The following is an 18976-nucleotide window of genomic DNA, read 5'->3' as shown; positions in this document are numbered from 1 at the left end:
GACTGTCTGCAGTGATTTTGGAGCCCAAGAAAATAAAATCTGTCACTGCTTCCACTTTTCCCCCTTTTATTTGCCATGAAGTGATGGGACCAGATGCCATGATCTTGGTTTTTTAATGTTGAGTTTCAAGCCAGCTGTTTTACTCTTTTCTTTCACCTTCATCAAGAGGTTCTTCATAGTTCTTCCTCCTTTCCAAAGGCTCTCATCTCCACCATCTCTCCTGAGTTTCTAGTCCTGGGAAGACTCTGCTATAGCCATGCTACAGATGACAAAACTGGGTCTCAGAGAAGTGATGTGGCCCACTCAAGGCCACATAGCACAGGCGTTGAGGCCAGGACTCCAACCCAGGACTTCTGACTGGTCTATGAACAGCTTAGGGGGTTGTTACTGTGAATGGGCCCCCATCCATCTCCTCGGCTGCCAATAGAAATAATAGTCATATCTCCCTCAGGGGCTGGCGTGAGGTTCAAAGGAGGCAGCAGATATAAAACTGACATATAAATTGTAAATTTCCTGCAGACATTAGTGTCTGTTACTGTGGCAACTGCCCAGCATTTATGGACCACATTTGCTCTGGATACCAGTGGTTACATTGGCATTTTAGTTTAATAGTGTTGTTATTTTTCCATCATAAAAATAATATATATTATGCATGTGTCCTAACTCATTAAATTGCATACATTAAATAATATGCATTTTGTGTATATCAATTGCAACCTCAGTAAAGCTATTAAAAATATACTCATTCGTTACAGAAAATCTAGAAAACATGGAAACATAGAAAGAAGAAGAAAAAAAATTTTCTTTCAGCTACCCTAAAGCAGCCTTTGTTTAACGTGGCAGCTCAGCTGGTAAAGAATCCACCTGCAATGCGGGAGACCTGGGTTTGATCCCTGGGTTGGGAAGATCCCCTGGAGAAGGGAATGGCTACCCACTCCAGTATTCTGGCCTGCAGAATTCCATGGACTGTATAGTCCATGGGATCGCAGAGTCAGACACATCTGAGCGACTTTCAAAAGATATTAAAAATATACTCAGTCATTACAGAAAATCTAGAAAACATGGAAACACAGAAAGAAGAGGGGGAAAATTCTCTCAGCTACCCTAAAGCAGCCTCTGTTTAAGGTGGTAGAAAATTCTCTTCCAGCTTGTTTGCCCTCTGCCCAGTTTCTTTGCTATCTAACATGGCTGTGATCACTGGGCTATATAATTAAAAACATTTTATACACAGTTCTATATCCTGCTCTTTCCCCCTAAGGGAGTGTTCACATGAAATAGTGAGAATCAGCACCACGTGTGGGAACCGGGCCCTGCTGGGCTGTGGCTCCAGCTGTTGCCTTCCTGTGTCCCTGGGCCAGGCAAGCTGTCCACGCAAGGACAGTGCTGGGCAGCTGGGGCCTGATGCCCTTCCCGATTCCACATTCAACAAGCATCTCTGTGATCCCCAAGAGCTGGTCTCCTTGCTTTTTATCCCCCTTTATCTTTAAGTTGCACAGCAACCCATTCCAGTATTCTTGCCTGGAGAATCCCATGGACCAAGGAGCTTGGCAGACTGCAGTCCATAACGTCGCAAAAAGTCAGACACGACTGAAGCAACTTAGCACGCACACGCACGTCTTTAAGTTGAATGACATGTGCTCTTATCCTGATCAATGAGTACACCCAGCCCAGCATCCTGCCTCTGAATAACCTTCCCTCTGTCCCCACTGTGATGTCCTTTCACCACCAGAGCTGTCCTTTCCCGGTGGCTCAGAGGCCAGTGTGGGTCAGGCACTTGATTGAAAAAGGAAAAGGTGTGTGTGGAATCGGAAACAGGAGTGGGAAAACCACTAAAGGTTAAAGAGCAGGTCTTGAGACAAAAGGTAGCTGGTATTTTGAGAGTCAGCAAGGAACCCAGAGTTGGGATAGAAGAGCTTGGCTGAGAGTAGTGGAGGATGAGGGGGTTCCTTACCTTTTGCTGAGTTAAAACACGGAGCATTCAACAATAAACACTGGTTATCACACATCTGCCGAGGGTTTGGGACCATAACATGAAGGAACGATGAATGACCAAAATTTACGCAAGAAGTCAAAAATTCTTTCTCATCTTTGCTTCTGGCCTCCACAAAAATCACAGTGGCTAGTTCAGAAATGTGCCAGATAAAGGTGAGATTCAATCTCACTGTGCAGATCTGGGAGTCCAGTCCCCCAGGCTTGCTTGGGCTGGGTGAGTGGGACGGCTGTGCTGCAGGCCTGGGCAAATCCTGCTCCAGGAAGCAGCAGAGACTCAGGACAACTGCTTGTCTGCTGGCATCTCGCAGGCCAAAGCCAGTCATGAGGCATGGTACCCAAAGCCAGTCATGAGGCATGGTACCCAGTCAAGTGCCAGGATTAGGTACCAGACAGGATGAAAGTTCGGGCTCCTGATGTGGCCTGCCTCTGGGGGCTGCAGGTCACTCAAGGCTTTAGACTTTCTGAGACCTTTGCTTTCTCTCTGTCGGTGGGGAGCTTCTAGAAAGTTCTGAGAAGGCTCCCTCTGGCTGCTCTGTCGGGGCCAACTTGTGTCCCGGCTGGGAGACATAGAGGGGACCCGATAGGACACTGTCACGGTCCTCCAGGCAAGAGGCAGGAGAAGGGATGGAATGTGGATGTATCTCGAAGGCTGAGCCAGTGGGATTGGATGTGAAGGGTGAGAGAGAGAGGGGTCAGGGTGATCGCAAGGCTCAGGCCCGAGCCAGAGGAAGAATGGAACTGCTATCGCTGGGGTAGGAAATGATGCAAGGAGGGGGGTTGAGCAGAAGCACCCCATGATTTGGGAGCCTTAAGGCTGGCCATCTCCCTGGCCGCTCTAAGGAGAACAAAATATAGGTGAGAGGAGGGGAGTAGGGATACCAGCTAAGGGACCGGCCAAGTGCCCACCTGGGGCCACTGCCAGGAGGAGTGGTCAGTTCTGCAGTTTGTTTGAAAGTAGATCCACTGTGCCGAAGCCTGACCAAGGCTTTGGGTGCGTGCAGAGTCCAGGCCAAGAATGTGATGATGATGGGAGTCCCATTCCTGGGGACCTCAGTGGGGAACAAGGAGGGGTACAGTTAGTCTCTGTGGCCCCCCCGAGTTTGGCTAGTGAGTTTCAGATTTGCATCCGGGTCACCTGGTGAGCACATAAAGCAACCCCCAAACTGTTTCTGAAAGGAAGGGGAGGAGGAAGGAAGTAAAGTCTCCCATGAACAGTCTCGGTCCTACAGCCGTTGGGGAGGGGGAGGGGGCCCCAGGCAGGGCTCTTACCGCCCCATGGGGGCCCTGGGGGGCAGGAGGGAGCAGTTCCATCCACCTACACATCACTGGGTCCTAATGAGCCACGCCCTCCTGTCTCTGTCCCCCCACAGCCGATATCATCTCTACCGTAGAGTTCAACCACACTGGGGAGCTGCTGGCCACAGGCGACAAGGGTGGCCGAGTTGTCATCTTTCAGCGGGAACCAGAGGTGCGACGGGGCCTGGTGGGAGGGAGGGCTACTCAGCCTGGGCTTTAACCCACAAGGTACCATGTGCAGCACCCCACCTGGGTGCCTGGGCTGGAAGGAAAGGGTGCCCTGGTATGCAGGGATGGGACCCGGCAGGTCTCAGGGAGGGAATCCACCTGGTCGGCTCAGAGCACCATATTCTGAGCCCCCTCTGTTGAGTGGTCTCTGTGTCCTAGACCCTGGAGAAAGAGACTCCTGATTAAACTGCCCTCTGCCTGTGTGGGCTTCTCTGGTGCCTCAGACAGTAAAGAATCCACCTGCAATGTGGGAGGCCTGGGTTCGATTCCTGGGTTGGGAAGATCCCCTGGAGGAGGGCATGGCAACTCACTCTAGTATTCTTGCCTGGAGAAATCCCCATGGGCAGAGGAGCCTGGAGGGCTACAGTCCATGGGGTTGCAAAGAGTCAGACATGCCTGAGCGAATAATTACAGTACTTCCTGTGTGAGCTGGAGCTGTCTCAACCAGAGCTGGGTGGAGGGGAGGAGGGACCTTCCATAGCTGTGGGCCGGCCCTGCGTCTAGGGTTGATGATTTTACTCAGCCCGGGGCCTTTCCCCGGTGAGTTCTGTTGTCTGGAACAGCCTGCCTGGAGGCATGTTTCGGAACCATTGGAAGAACCTGGTGGTTAAAAGGCCGTATTTGTTGAGCACCTACTGCATGCAGACACTGCATATGCTTTTCCCATTTACTCTTCACTGCCCACCTCCAAGGGTGGGGACCAAAACCCTGTCTTATAAGTGAAGACACTGGCAGAGTCACCCAGCCAGTAAGCAAAGTCCAGGGATAGAAAGCAAGACTGGGTGTGGTGTGTGTGTCACACACAGCACCCTGCTTCCCAGAGGGGGCTGGAATTAGATGCTGAAGACAGGCTGGTGCAACACCAAGGCAGTGAGGGGAGGGGGACGAGGAGGGAGGAGAGGAGAAGCCAGATGAGGAAGAGGAGAAGAGGGAGCAGAGGGAAGGATGAAGGGGTGATGGGCAGAGGGTCTCAAGGATCACTCTCCTCCCTCCAGTTCCTCAGCATCGTCCCCACGCCAAGGTGCCCTGAGGTCTGCCTTCACCCATGTTCATTCCCATAACCCTCCCTCACCACCACTGTAGAGGCGCCATTCAGTGCTATTACCATCCTCAGTTTACAGATGAGGAGACCAGAGCTCAGAGGGTTTGCAGTAACTTATCAAGGACACGTAGCCAGAAAGCAGATAGCCCGGAATCGGTTATCTAAGCCCAGTCTTGTGGCTCGAGCTCTTTGATTCATGAGAAGGACCAGAGGCCCCCACTGGGGACTGCAAAGTCATCTTGTTTTTGCCAAACCGCAGAAAGAAATTAAATCGGCAGAGGCAGGTTTCTCAGTTTTGAATATTTCTCCTTTAATTTTTTTCTTAATTCCGGTTCCCACTGACCTTTGCCATAGCCAGTGCTGATAGGAGATGAAGTGAATGAGAGGCAAAAATATTGAAGAATGTTGAAGCTTTCCAAAAGTAAAAGAGGAAAAGAAATATAAATAGATACTCTCGAAAGGCCAACAGGAAGCTTGAAACTGTGCTTGGTTAAATTTCTTTGTTTTGCTCCCAAGTAGTTGTAGTTTCATGTTGTCATATAAACTTGAATTGTCTAGTGGTCCCTAGGGCCTGCGATGGACTCACTACCTCACTATTTGGGGAACTCCATCAGAAGCTCCTTATTCTAATGAGTTTGGCTGCCTAAACCAGGAGGGGACCCACTCAGGAAAGTCAGTGTGTGTGGAGCAGGGGGAGACAATACCTTATCCCAGTCTATCCCTATGCCTGACATTGCAGGATGTTCTGCCCTAATGTTAATTCTGCTCCCAAATTTATTCATTCCTCGAGCCAGGCCCAAGTTAGACCCGAGGATGTAAGGAACAGGTCAGACCTCAGGTCTGTCTTGGTGCCAGACAGACCTCAGTGGAGTGAGTGATACCACTTTGTGGACACCTGGCCTTGGGGGAAAGAGTCGATTCACCTCTGAGCCTCCACTTGCTCATCTATAAAGTGGGAGGAGTTGTGCCCATCACGGAGGGGCATCAAGGATAGAACAAGAGGAGGCATGAGAAGCACTTAGTGTCCTGTGCATAGTAGGTGCTCAGTAAATGCGGGCTTCCTTGGTTGCCCTTCTTACTTGTTGCCCTGAGCAGGCAATGGGGCTGGGCCAGGGCCGCACAGCAAGGTATTGGGCATTTTAAAAACAGAGTTTCCTTGGCCTTGGCCATGGCTGTGCCGGGCCCTGTGCGGGTTTGGCCAGCTCCCGCCCCACCATGCTGGAGCTCAGGGTCTGGTTTCCTTGCAGAGCAAAAATGCGCCACACAGCCAGGGCGAGTATGACGTCTACAGCACTTTCCAGAGCCATGAGCCAGAGTTCGACTATCTCAAGAGTCTGGAGATAGAGGAGAAAATCAACAAGATCAAGTGGCTCCCGCAGCAGAATGCCGCCCATTCCCTGCTGTCCACCAACGGTGAGGCGGCCGGGCCGGTCTGCATGTGTGTGTGTGCATTTGTGTGCATGTATATGTGTGTATGTGCACGTGCGTATGCATGCGTGCTCTTGTCATCAAATGCCATTTTTCACCTCACTTATTTTGTGGTCTGGGCTGGTGTGTGTGCATGTGTGTGCATGTTTGTGTACGTGTGTGCGTATGCATGCATGCCCTTTTACGTGTCATCAAACGTTACTTTTCATTTCACTTATATTGTGAGCATTTTCCTAGGTCTTTAGAACTCCTAAAAACAATAATATTTTGAGCAGCAGGTAAGTTTCAGGCAGTGAATATGTTTGCTCAGCCTCTTCCCGTGGTTGGACATGGGCTTATTTCTGCAGCTGTAAATAGTAGCGCCTTGACATCTCTGTGAATAATCTGGGGGTGAACAAAGGAGGCCAGGTCAGAATAAAGAATAAACACTTGATACAAACTTACCTCTTCGTTTGCACCCCACCCCCAGAATCCCAGATCACCCCAGAGCAGAGGGTCTCACTAGATGGTGGGGAGTCCTCACTTGAGGGTGCAGGAGGAGCACTGGTGTCCTGGCCGCTCTCCATGTGCCTCTGGGAGACAGCCCGTGCCCCCGCCAGGCCCCTGAGGAGGCTCCGGGCCAGATCCCTGCTTCACTGCAGTCCACTCGGAGGTGTGGCTCCTGGCACCATCTTGCCTTGCCCAGTGGTGGGCCCAGGGCCAGAGGCCTCACTTCCCACATTCAAGTCCCCCTGTTCATCTTCCTTCATCTCACCATGCTCAAAGTTTCCTGGGGTGGAGGTTAAGACAGGCCTGGCTCTGTCCCAGCCTGGGGACCTTGCAGAGTGGCCTCGCTTCTCTGATCCTCAGTTTGCTCACCTGGGCTCCCTCTGGGGTTACAGTGAGGGTGGAAGGAGGTGTCGCCCACCCAGCACCCCGAGACCAGCCAGTACTGCTCCAGGGTGGGTGAGTCTTGCAAGATGATGTCATCTGCTTCCCCGAAGGAGTCAGACTCCTTGGAGTGGCATTTACAACCTCCCTGAAACCCATCAATCTCAAGCCAACGGCCCACCTCTGTGCTCAAATGCTGGTCCTCTCCACACCCCCCTGGCCCATGCCCTTCTCATCCCTCAGGCCTCTGATGGGTGTCGCCTCGCACTGAGCCTTCCATGACCTCTCAGCCAAGCCAGGTGTCCCTCTCATGGGCTTTCCCACTCCTGCAGACCCCCCAGGGCTTGCTCTCTGGGACTCCTGCCATTGTGATTGTCTGTGTCCCCTGAGGGGTGCCTGACACAGGGTCAAGTTCAGCAGACCCCTGTCTCAGAGCCAGAGGGGCCCTTCCCAGGTGCTGGAAGAGAGGCAGTGGGAGGTACACCATCCCTGGGACAGGTCACCCGGGGCAGGGGCCCCTAATGTGGTTCACACCCTGGCCCTGCCGCTTCCCCTTCTAAAGTCAATGGCTGTTCTTGCCTCGTGGGATTATTGGGAGAATAAAAGGAAATCAGGTCATAACAAGCTTCGAACTGGGCTGGGAACTGAGCCTCCTTCAGGTGCTGCTTTTTTCTTTTACATCACTTAACCGCGAGTAGCATTCTCTTCCCGCCTCTTTGGAGGAAAGGATGGCTCCAGGAATTCGCTCACACCTCCACCCTGCAAGCGTCCGCCCCTGGTTTTGAATCCCAGCTTCATCCTTTCCTCCCTGGCCCATCCCTGGGTACCTGTCAAGTGTTTAATTGATACCAAGTTTTCTCCCCTGGCTTCTCATGATCACGGCAGTGATTGATTGGGCTGCCGTACTTGTCAGTGTTCTTGGAGAAACAGAACCAATAAGATGAATGTGTGTGTGTGTGTATGAATGTACACAGAGATATAGATATAGATGTAGACACGGATATAGATATATGCTGTTATTTGCTCAGTTGTACCCAACTCTTTGCGATCCCATGGACTGCAGCCTGCTAGGCTCCTCTGTCCATGGAATTCTCCAGGCAAGAATACTGGAGTGGGTTGCCATTTCCTTCTCCAGGGGATCTTCCCGACACAGGGATCAAACCTGGGTGTCCTGCATTGCAGGCAGATTCTTTACTGTCTGAGCCACCGGGGAAGCCCATATATATACAAGGAGAGACTTATCTTCAGGAATTGGTGCACACGACTGTGGGGGCAGGCAGGTCCCCAGTCTGCCGGGTGGGCTGGAGACCAGGGAAGAGCCGATGCTGCAGCTCAACTCTGAAGGCCATCTGCTGGCCGAGCTTCCTCTTCCTCCCAGGACTTTGGTTTGTTTTGGTTTGGTTTTTTTTCCACTAAAGCCTTCAACTGATTGGAGGAGGCCCACCCACACTGTGGAGGATAGTTTACTCTATGGATTTAAATGTTAACCTCATCTTAAAAATACCTTCAGGGCAACAGCCACACGTTTGACCACACATCTGGGTAGCGTGGCTTAGTCACATTGATGCCTACCGTGAACCATCACAGCTGGTGAAGACGACTCTTTTGATGTTCTTGGCAGGATTCCAGAGAAGTGAGGCTTCGGGAGAGCTGAGTTTCTGGATGGATGAGGTGCTGCTCAGAAATAGGAAACCACTTACCCTCTTTGGTCTGCTCATGAAGGGTAAAGAGCAGGAAGCTTCGTTAGGATGGTCTTTGTGGAAATCAGTTGAGACTGATAACTGCCCTTGAACGGGTCATGCCCTTTGACCCAGCAGTATCACTTTTGTGATCAATTCTGAGGAACTAGAGCATGGTTACAAATGTTCCTTAGCAAAGATGTTTGTTGCATCAGTTTAGGGAAGGAGTTAAATTAGAAAGACCCTACACACACAAGAGGGCTTCCTAGGTGGCTCAGCAGTAAAGAATCCATCTGCCAATGCAAGAGACGCAAGTTCAACCCCTGAGTCAGGAAGATCCCCTGGAGAAGGAAATGACAACCCATTCCAGTATTCTTGCCACGACGGGGTCGCAAAAGAGTCAAACTCAACTTAGCCACTAAACAACAACAATACGTCCAAGAACAGGATAAGGTTAAGTCACTTGTGGGTCGATGCATCCTTATCTAGTGGGCTCGATGGGTCCTCCATTCTCCGTGCTGGTGCTCATCATGTGTCCTGTTTCACTTTGTTCTGTTTTAAAGATAAAACTATCAAACTATGGAAGATTACCGAACGCGATAAGAGGCCCGAGGGTTATAACCTGAAAGACGAGGAGGGGAAGCTTAAGGACCTGTCCACAGTGACATCACTGCAGGTAAGATGTGACACACGGCGGGTTCCCGCAGCAGGGAGCAGTCTGTGCTTTGTTTATTACACAGTGGGGATCTCAGGACTGGAAGGGCCTTTGAGATCTAAATCACTGTCAGATTCCTATCCCGAACCTAAGCTGGGCTGCTCACTTGCTGGGTGTCCTTGGTTTCCTCTCCAGCCAAGATCATCTTTCTTCTAGAAGTCATGTGATGATAAGGGGAGGTGATGCGTCTCCAGGAAGTACTCTTCAGTTTCACTCGAGGTGGAGAACACGTCCTCTAATTCCTTATTATCCAGAGAGGGAAACAGAGGCCCAGAGACAGGCAGCCACTCACCCAGAGCCACTCAGCAGAGCAAGGGGCAGAGCCGGGAGAACCCATGAGCAGAGCTTTGCGAGTTCCAAGCCCTTTGCCAAGGGGCAGAGTGGCACCTGGAACCTGCGATTCTTGCAGCCTTTACAAAGGATCAGCTGCAAAGATTGCCGTTGACGTGAGAGCAGCCAGGAAGGTTAGGTAGTAGAGCCATGTGAGGGCAAACTCTTGCTCCCAACTCGATTAAAAGCAAAAGGACTCATCTTTCTCCAGCAGAGAGGCTGTGAGATATGAAAGAGTTCTGGAGTCACAGGACCTGGGTTCAAGTCCTGCCTCCACCGCCTCCTGCTGGGGTGACCCTGGGCAGGACTCTCAGCCTCCACAGGACTCTGATTCCCCATCTGGAACAAGAACGAACACTTTGTGGCAAGCATGTGTCTCCCAGGCACTCTGGCTTTACTGAGGACCCATTCAGTCCTCAGTAAAATGCTATAGAGTGGGTACATGATTGTCATCCCCATTTTACAGATGAGCAAACTGAGAGCTGGATCCAAACCCAGGGGAGTCTGGCTCCAGAGTCGGCATCACCGTCTCCTCCATGAAAGGGAAGTGAGGTCCTTGCTGCACGGCGGAGTCACAGCCATGGTTATCGGCTTCCTGCAGGAAGCACACGGAGGCCACCTTGTCCCTCCCTGACTTCCAGAACCATGCCAGGAACAGAATGGGTGCTTTCAGTCACCATGTGTTTGCTGGAAGTGACGCCAGATGCATTCATTCAGTCATACTTATTGAGCACCTACTGTGTGCCTGGCCATGCAGTGAAGGACCTGAGTTCAGATCTGGTCTAAGTTTGGGACGGATCCTGCTCAGGGAGGGGGCCTCAGAGCCCCAAGACTGGGTGAGGCTGATCATCAGGAGGTGACTGCTCTCCTCAGCCAACTTGAGATGTGCCGAGTTCAAATCTCACAGAATGCTTTCTCCCTGGGTTCTTACCTTCCCTCTGCGTGTGTGATGCTCCAAGAGGCAGTGGTACAGCCTGGTGCCAGGGTGGTGCTACCCACTGTTGCTCCGGTGGCCGTGGGCACTCCTCTGCTCTGTGCCTCAGTTTCCTCACCAGCAAACTGGAGATGCTGACCCGTTTTTTCTGCCATGACTTAGCAGCCACCCGCCCAGAGGATTCATAAATATGAAATGGTAATCAGTGTTGTCCCCAGAAGGAGGAATAAATGTTTAAACATGCTGGTCTCTAAATGATTGGCAAATTGCACACATAAATTCTGAGATAGTGGGAAAGCCAATTAGCTTCGATGTTGAATAACGGGAGTGAGGGTGCCCCCTGCCCCCCTCACCTCCCAACCCCAAGAAAGTTTATGAGGGCTTCATCTGGTGGGAGGATGCAATTATCACCTCTTGATTGGCCTGGCATTTGCGACGAAGCCAGTGGCCCATGGGAATCTTGTTTATTTCTCTCCTACCGTCTGAGATTTTTCTCTGCATGTCACACATATCCCAAGCTGGCACTCAACTCTAAACTAAGGCTGGAGGAGAAGAAAGAGGGAAAGAACCTGGGTGCCTGGGTCTCTCCTTATCCAGCCTCTCACCTTGTCTCCTCCCCACTTCACCCAAGTCTCCCCAACCCTGTACAGCTCTCTACCTAACCTGGACCATTCATGCTGGAGGCAGCTATTATTTACTGAGAACCTGCTCTGTGCTAAGCCCTGTGCTCTGGGGTCCCAGAACTGAGCAAGGTGAGACTGAGTGCCTATCCTCAAAGTGTACCCAGCCCCCCAAGGAAATAGACATGCTAGTAGTCATCCCCATGCTGGAGGTCAGCTCTGTGACACAGGGACATACAGAGAGGCCTTTCTCTACCCTATTTGGTGAACTCCTATTCATCCTTTAAAACCCTATTAGCCTCCACCTCTGTAAAGCCTTTTCTACACAAGCCAGATGAATCCTTATCCTTTTCTGTCCACTCTGGCCTTGTGTGTCCCACACTACTTTGTCCTTACTGATCATGTGTCTGTCTTCCTGCCCCTCATCTTGACTAGACTATCCCTCTGACAGGGTAGGGGTGGGGGGAAAAGTTTTATTCATGAAACCTTCAGACCTTCATAGCAGGTAGCTCCTCCCTTTTCTTCTCCTTTCTTTGCTTAACAACTTTTAAATTTGGTCTGAGGGTGGTAGTACCTGGCTGGAGCACTGGGTGACCTGTTCTGAGGTTGCCAGGGGGGAACACTGTTGCTAGGATGAGGGATTACAGGCTGTGGGAGCCCCAGGGAGCCCCAGGCCCAGTTCAAGAGTAGGCAGGGTCAGAGAAGGTCCCCTGGGCCAAGGAGATTCTCTTGGGTCCCACATTAGCCCGAGTTCAATCCCCACAGCGTGTCTCAACCCAATCCCATATATCACTCCCTGGTCACCCTTCCAGCCTGGCGTCAGCCCCTTCTACCCTGTCACCCTGCCCCCTCACCTGTTTTTATTTTTCTTTGGAGCACCTACCACTACCTGAAACAACCCCCCACACACACACACACACTCAGCCTACTGTCGTCTCTCCCACGTGAATGCAAGCAGCAGGCCTCACATCGCCTGACCCCTCCCACTTCTGATTGGAGTCATGCCTTCCTGTTAATACCTGGTGCTTGCTCCTGGTGCTTGCTTCCCGATGCGGGAACCCTGCAGTTAGCTGCCAAAGGTCTGCATTGCCCTTCACTGAAATCTGCTGTCTTCCTCACTCCAAGGCTGGCCTCGCTGCCTCTCTCTTGGAGGCACCACCCAATTTCCATCACCCCTACAGCACTCCCCGACTGCCCAGGGCCCACTCTGGAAACTGTGGCTGTGAGCCCTGGCCCGGCCACCCCTGTTCACCCCCCAAGGAGGGGGTGGAGGGCACTGTGTACTGAGTGATGTTCCAGGTACACTTGACCTGCATTAATTCCTGGATGCCCTGAGCAGGCACTGGCATCACCCTGGTTACAGATAAGGAAAGTGAGGCCCAGTGGAGGTGACACTAATAAGTGGCCAGGCAGGGTTGAAGCGACAGTCAGGTTTCAGGTCTACACCTTTGCACAGTGATACCCTTGGGGGCAGTCACACCTGACTTCTGGTCCTGGCTCTGTCATTTTCTTCCTCTGTGGCTTAGGAAGTCTGGTTCATCTTGGCATCTAGTTTTCTTATCGGTGATGTAGGGATGGCAATGTCCAATTCTTGGACAATGGGTCCAGGCCAGGCCTGCGAGACATCAACAAGACCGTGAAGACCTCACAGTTTACTGGAACTGGGAGTCCTGCCCAACACACCCCGCGGTGCATGCCGAGAGCCCTGAGAATGGTGTGGTGTGTGCAGCGTGCTAGGGGTGAGCAAGGGTGTGATACCCCAGCAGGCAGGCTGCACATTCAAGGGGCTATAAACTCCAGATCTTGCAGGAGGATTTGGGGTTCACTAGGAGAATCCCATGGACAGGGGAGCCTGGTGGGCTCAAGTCCATAGGGTCGCAAAGAGTCAGACACCACTGAAGTGACAGCATGAACAGGTGTCCCAAGGGGGTGAGCATTCCAGGCAGAGGGCATGGAAGGAAGCAAAGGCATGCTATCTGACGCTGTCTCCGGGAGCTCGTACCAGTTCAGCTAACACTGGCGGCTGTCACAGCCGCAGCATTCCAGGGCAGAGCACACAGAAATGTATTTCTCACTCATGGAAAGCTCTGGCTGGGCATGCTGGATGGCACACGGCTCTCCTGCAGGGACACAGGCTCCTTCCATCCCCTGTGCCTCCATCCCTAAAGCTTGGATCCTCGCCTTCCAGCTGTGGAAGGGGAAAGCGCCAGAGAAGCTACAGCTGCCTCTTAACTGCCTTGGCCTCCATGTGCTTGTGTGGCCACACCCAGATGCAAGGGCAGCTGGGAAATGTAGTCCCTGCCTGGGCAGCCACTTCCCTATGATCAGTTTAGTATCAGTTCAGTTGCTCAGTCATGTCCGACTCTTTGCAACCCCATGGACTACAGCATGCCAAGCTTACTCAAACTTACTCAGCATACTCAAACTCATGTCCATCAAGTCAGTGATGCCATTCAACCATCTCATCCTCTGTCATCCCCTCTTCCTCCTGCCTTCAATCTTTCCCAGCATCAGGGTCTTTTCCAATTCTTCTCATCAGGTAGCCAAAGTATTGGAGTTTCAGCTTCAGCATTAGTCCTTCCAGTGAATATTCAGGACTGATTTCCTTTAGGATGGATCGGTTGGATCTCCTTGCAGTCCAAGGGACTCTCAAGAGTCTTCTCCAACACCACAGTTCAAAAGCATCAATTCTTCAGCTCTTAGCTTTCTTTATAGTCCAACTCTCACAGCCATACATGACCACTGGAAAAACCATAGCTTTGACTAGATAGACCTTTGTTGCCAAAGTAATGTCTCTGCCTTTTAATAAGCTATCTAGATTGGTCATAACTTTTCTTCCAAGGAGCAAGCATCTTTTAGTTTCATGGCTGCAGTCACCATCTGCAGTGATTTTAGAGCCCCCTCCCCCGCAAAAAAATAAGGGAACATAAATGTCTGGTGGACAGTCTGGCTCTGCCACAGTGTCTTCTCTTTCCCTTTTAGAAATGAGGAAATTGGGGGTGCAGGAGGGTTTAACCATTCATTCAAAGTCATGCAGCAGGCTCAGAACCAGTCCAGGAGGCAGCGCAAAGAAGGTAGGCATTCCTGCCGGGCTGTCACGATGGGCCTAGCCATGTGGCATTGCTTACATCTGACCCAGGCAGGATGGACACTCACCGGCGGCACTCCCAGTGTTTTGATCACGCCGCCCCTGACGTTTCCTGCTAGCGCCCCTCCCCCACCACCTTGCCCTCGCTTCCCGGCTCTGACCGCCCCTCCTCTTCCACAGGTGCCCGTGCTGAAGCCCATGGACCTGATGGTGGAGGTGAGCCCGCGGAGGGTCTTCGCCAATGGCCACACCTACCACATCAACTCCATCTCGGTCAACAGCGACTGCGAGACGTATATGTCCGCGGACGATCTGCGCATCAACCTCTGGCACCTGGCCATCACCGATCGGAGCTTCAGTATCCTTTCTTGCCGCGGCCCCGCTGCCAACTCCACGGGCTGGGTTCCCGAGGTCAGGCATCAGTTGACCTGCTGTAAGCGAGCTGGCTCGGGGGTGGGGGGAGGCGGGGGGGAGGTGCCTGCCGCTTTGTTCTGCCTCTTCATCCGGGTGCCTCCTGGCTCACAGTGTGGGAATCATGATGAGTTTATTTATGAAAACTTGAAACTGTCATCGCTGAGGGTTAGCTTTGACCGTTCACCTCCTCCAGGGGTGACCCCCATCATCTGGGGGCCTCACAGGGGACCAAGAAGGAGGTGGAGAGCTGGGTAGGCCTCCACAGTGCTGGTGAGCTGAACCACCAGCAGATCAGGCCTCGCATGCCCAGAATAAAGTCCAGGAGAAAAGAGACCGGCTCTCCCTGAACTGTCCACCAAGCTCCCAGGTGGCACCCCACAGGCTCTGATTGGGCCTCAGGGACACCCCTGAACCCATTACTGTTGGGGATGCAGTGCTCTGCTTGGCCAGGCCCCTCGCTGGTGCCGGAGGGGTCAGCTCCACCCCAGGGCAGTGTCTGAATGTGGAAAGGGGTGGTCTCCTGGGGAAAAACAGGCACTGCTCCAGGAACTGGGGGCCCTTGAGATGGGTGGCACGGACAGACGTCCACTGCCATGCCTGACCTGCTTCCCAGCAGAAAAAGGTGAGGTGCCATACAGGAGCCCCAGGTCTGCGAATGGGGTGGGCATGGGACTCACGGGACTGCGGCTGGCCGTCCTCAGCTTTCTGCGCAGCACTCTACAGTTTACAAAGTGGCTTGTCATCCACAACCTCACTTGGAGTTCATGGTGGACATAAAAGCTGCAAAGCAGTGGCAGTGTTATCATAGCTCATTTTATACATGAAGAAATGCATGCTTGGAAAGACACCCCCACCCCCGCCACCCCCTGCAGGGACAGAATCCCTTGGCCTGGCCCAGTGCTCTTTGCCCTGCCCTCGGGCTGCGGTGTTGGGACAGTGATTCCCACCTCCTGGAGCCTGGGTTTCCTTATCCTAGGACTAGGGTGGGGATGGTAACCTCTGCGCGATCTATCTCCCTGGGCTGTTGTAAGGATTCGATGACACCGTGAATGCCAAGGCCCTTTAAAAATTGCAAAGCCCTGCAGCTGTGTAAGGGGTTATGTTTCATTTCATTCATTTAAGCATCAATTCCTCTACTGTCCCAGGCCCCATGCTGAGGTCCAGGGACACAAGGGCGAATGAAAGAAACTCAGCTTCTTCCTCAAGGGCACCACTGGGGGACACAACCCTGACCTGGGTGGTATCAGAGATGCAAGCATTGCTTGTAAGTCAGGTCTGCACTCTCTGCCTGGGCTACCAGGGAGGACTGAGAAGGAGGCAGGGTTAGGATGCTTCCAGTGGCTTGAGGAGGCTGCTGAAGGGTCCAGGGTGGACGGGGGGGGGGTGTGGGTGTGCCTGATGGAACAGGAAAGTGGGAAATCAGGGCAGCTGCTGCAGGCCTGGTTGATGGTGTGAGTAGGGGACATCCTCCTGGGGACCACCGTCTCCAAACATCGGTCATTTGCAAACCCCTTTTGCAACTATGACTCTGTCTGTACACTGTGCATTATTTCATTTTCTTTTCTCATTTTTATTAATTTTCTTTAAATTAAGTGGCTTTAATTTTACCTAAATCAGTGCATTTGGAAAGGAACATTAATTTTACTACCACAAATGAAAATAATATGTATCAACACACATAAGTAAGAGGGAACCATAGAGATAAATGCCATGAAAACAAAACAAGGGGAATAAAATCCATTCTCAGCCCTGTCTGGTAGATCCTTCCATGATGACTGAAAAGTTCTCTATTTGCATTTGTAGGATGGTAGCTGCAAGTCACATGTGCCTGTGGAGTACCTAAAATGTTGCTAGGGTGACTGAGGAGCAGAGTTTCTTATTTAATTTAGTTTGAAAGGATTCATACTTTCAGTTAAATTGTCACATGTGCAGACTTTATAAATGTGTGTGTTAGACGAGGCTGGTTCTTTCTGTTGGACGTGGGGATGAGGAAATGATTCAGGTGTTAGAGATATGATTGCACAAATAGATACCTTTTCCCTCATTCAGTAAAAAGACTAGAAAGTAATTGAAAGCCTTGCTTGGTGTCTGGATCTGTATTCTGAAAACTGCCCACCTCCTAACTGCTGTCAGGTAATAAGAAGCTACTGATGAACCCTAAGGAAAGGAATGGGCTTTCCTGGTGGCTCAGATGGTAAAGAATCCACCTGCAATACAGGAGACCTGGGTTTGATCCCTGGGTCAGAAAGATCCCCTGGAGAAGGGAATGGCAACCCACTCCAGTATTCTTGCCTGGGAAATCCCATGGACAGAGGAGCCTGGTGGGCTACAGTCCATGGGGTCGCACAGAGTCAGACACAACTGAGCGACTAACACTTTCACATCACTTTTCACTTCAAGCAGGGCATTAGTACTGGTCAGCTTGCAGAGGGGTCCCTGAGGCTGTGGGTATATGCTGTGGATGGACCAGATTCTAGCAGACAAATTTGGAAGCCAGGAAACTGAGTAGACCAGGGAGACACGGAGCTGGGTAGGGTAGAGTGTGGCCATGGGCAGGAAGCCGTGAGGTAGATCGATATTTAAAATGATATTTGTCGATATGGGCCTGTATCATAATTGTCTTTTGGACCCAAGTGGCCACAGGACATTGGAACAGGTTATTTGTTATTAACAAAAGAGGACTGATCCATCCCAGGACCACAGGCAGACCTGCCCAGTCATTACTGTCAGCTTTGTGTGCCATATCCACTCATTGGAGAGCATGCCATTCACCAGTATACTTATTGAGCCCCTCCTGTGTGCTAGGCCCTGTGTCGTTGTTGTTCAGTCACTCAGTCGTGTCTGGCTCTTTGCGACCCCATGAATCTGCAGCATACCAGACTTCCCTGTCCTTCACCAACTCCTGGAGTTTGCTCAAATTTATGTCCACTGAGTCAGTGATACCATCCAACCATCTCATCCTCTGTTGTCCCCTTCTCCTCCTGCCCTCAATCTTTCCCAGCATCAGGGTCTTTTCCAATGAGTTGGCTCTTCCCATCAGGTGGCCAAAGTATTGGAGCTTTAGCTTCAGCATCAGTTCTTCCAGTGAATATTCAGAGTTGATTTCCTTTCGGATTAATGGTTTGATCTCCTTACAGTCCGAAGGACTCTCAAGAGTCTTCTCCAGCACCACAGTTTGAAAGCATCAATTCTTCAGCACTCAGCCTACTTTATGGTCCAACATCCATACATGATTACTGGAAAAACCATAGCTTTGACTAGACAGACTGTTGTTGGCAAAGTGATGTCTCTGCTTTTTAATATGCTGTCTAGGTTGGTCATAGCTTTTCTTCCAAGGAGCAAGCGTCTTTTAATTTCCTGACTGCAGTCACCATCTGCAGGGATTTTGGAGCCCCCAAAAATAAAGGTGCAGGCTAGGCTCTGTACCCAATGCTTAAATTAGAGAGATAAAGATCCATGTCCTCCTGGAATACACATATAATTTAATGTTGATAAATCATTAATACAATAAACAAGCAAATATCCAGTACATGAGCAGGTGATACGTGCTATGAGGAATGAGAGGGACCAGCGAGCATGGCAGTGTGAGTTTTTCTCCAGCCCTGTTTTCCTTCATGTCACAGATGCAGAGTGGATGGAGAGGGAGCCAGGGTGGTGTGTTTGCAAAATGAAGATGCAGATGTGGGGCTAATGGTATATGCAAGAGAGTGAAAATAATGGTTGGTCCCAGAATCTCAGCCAGGGAAGAGGTGAGGGCTGGAGCATCAGTGGATTGGGGGTCCCTGTGGGCGCCCAGAGAGGCTTCCTTGGCTGCAGATCCTGCCATGTGACTCTGTTAGACCTGTGTACAGCCCCTAATTTTGTGAAAATGAATTGTTATTGAGCCAAATATACAAGTGTTTTGGCCCTTAGGGGAGTACAAGCATTATAGCATGCTGGTGATGCCAGGGCTGGGCTCAAGGCAACCCTTGTCTGTAGGACCTAAGTACCAATTAGGCAGACAGAAGGAGCTGAGTGGAATCTCCAGGGCACGTGGTGGCTGTGGAAAAGTCCCTTGATTAGGTCAGCTCATCAGGGACCCAGGTTGCACAAGGCACTCCCCATGGCCTGCTGATGCTTCGCTACCAGAGTGAGAAGACACAGGGACCCCGAGCAGAGAAGCCTGGCACCGCCCCATGGCATCCAGCCTCCCCCTGGCAAGAAAGGTGTCAGGACTGTGGCTTGTAGGTGTGATGATGAGTCTGATAGTAGCTGAGTAATTAGAAAAGGTGTTTCATTTCCAACGTAGGAGGAGGCCAGAAAGGCTGCTGTGTCTCCACGCTGAGCTGGGGAATTGCTCT

General features: G+C 51.4%; 1 protein-coding gene across 1 annotated transcript in view; it reads left to right on the top strand.

Moving 5' to 3' along the window:
• PPP2R2C (protein phosphatase 2 regulatory subunit Bgamma) overlaps positions 1–18976 on the top strand; it is a 158644-nt gene that overhangs the window by 95902 nt on the left and 43766 nt on the right. The window contains exons 2-5 of the mRNA XM_081496801.1: positions 3363–3460; positions 5806–5971; positions 9099–9211; positions 14403–14580. Of these exons, the coding sequence (XP_081352927.1) occupies positions 3363–3460; positions 5806–5971; positions 9099–9211; positions 14403–14580 (555 nt within the window). The remainder of the gene's footprint in view (positions 1–3362; positions 3461–5805; positions 5972–9098; positions 9212–14402; positions 14581–18976) is intronic.

Source organism: Giraffa tippelskirchi, chromosome 1, assembly GCF_054371585.1.
Source record: "Giraffa tippelskirchi isolate mGirTip1 chromosome 1, T2T-mGirTip1v1.2.pri, whole genome shotgun sequence".
Lineage (NCBI taxonomy): Eukaryota > Metazoa > Chordata > Mammalia > Artiodactyla > Giraffidae > Giraffa > Giraffa tippelskirchi.
Note: the sequence above shows the minus strand (reverse complement) of the source record. Positions and strands in the feature narration are given on the sequence as shown.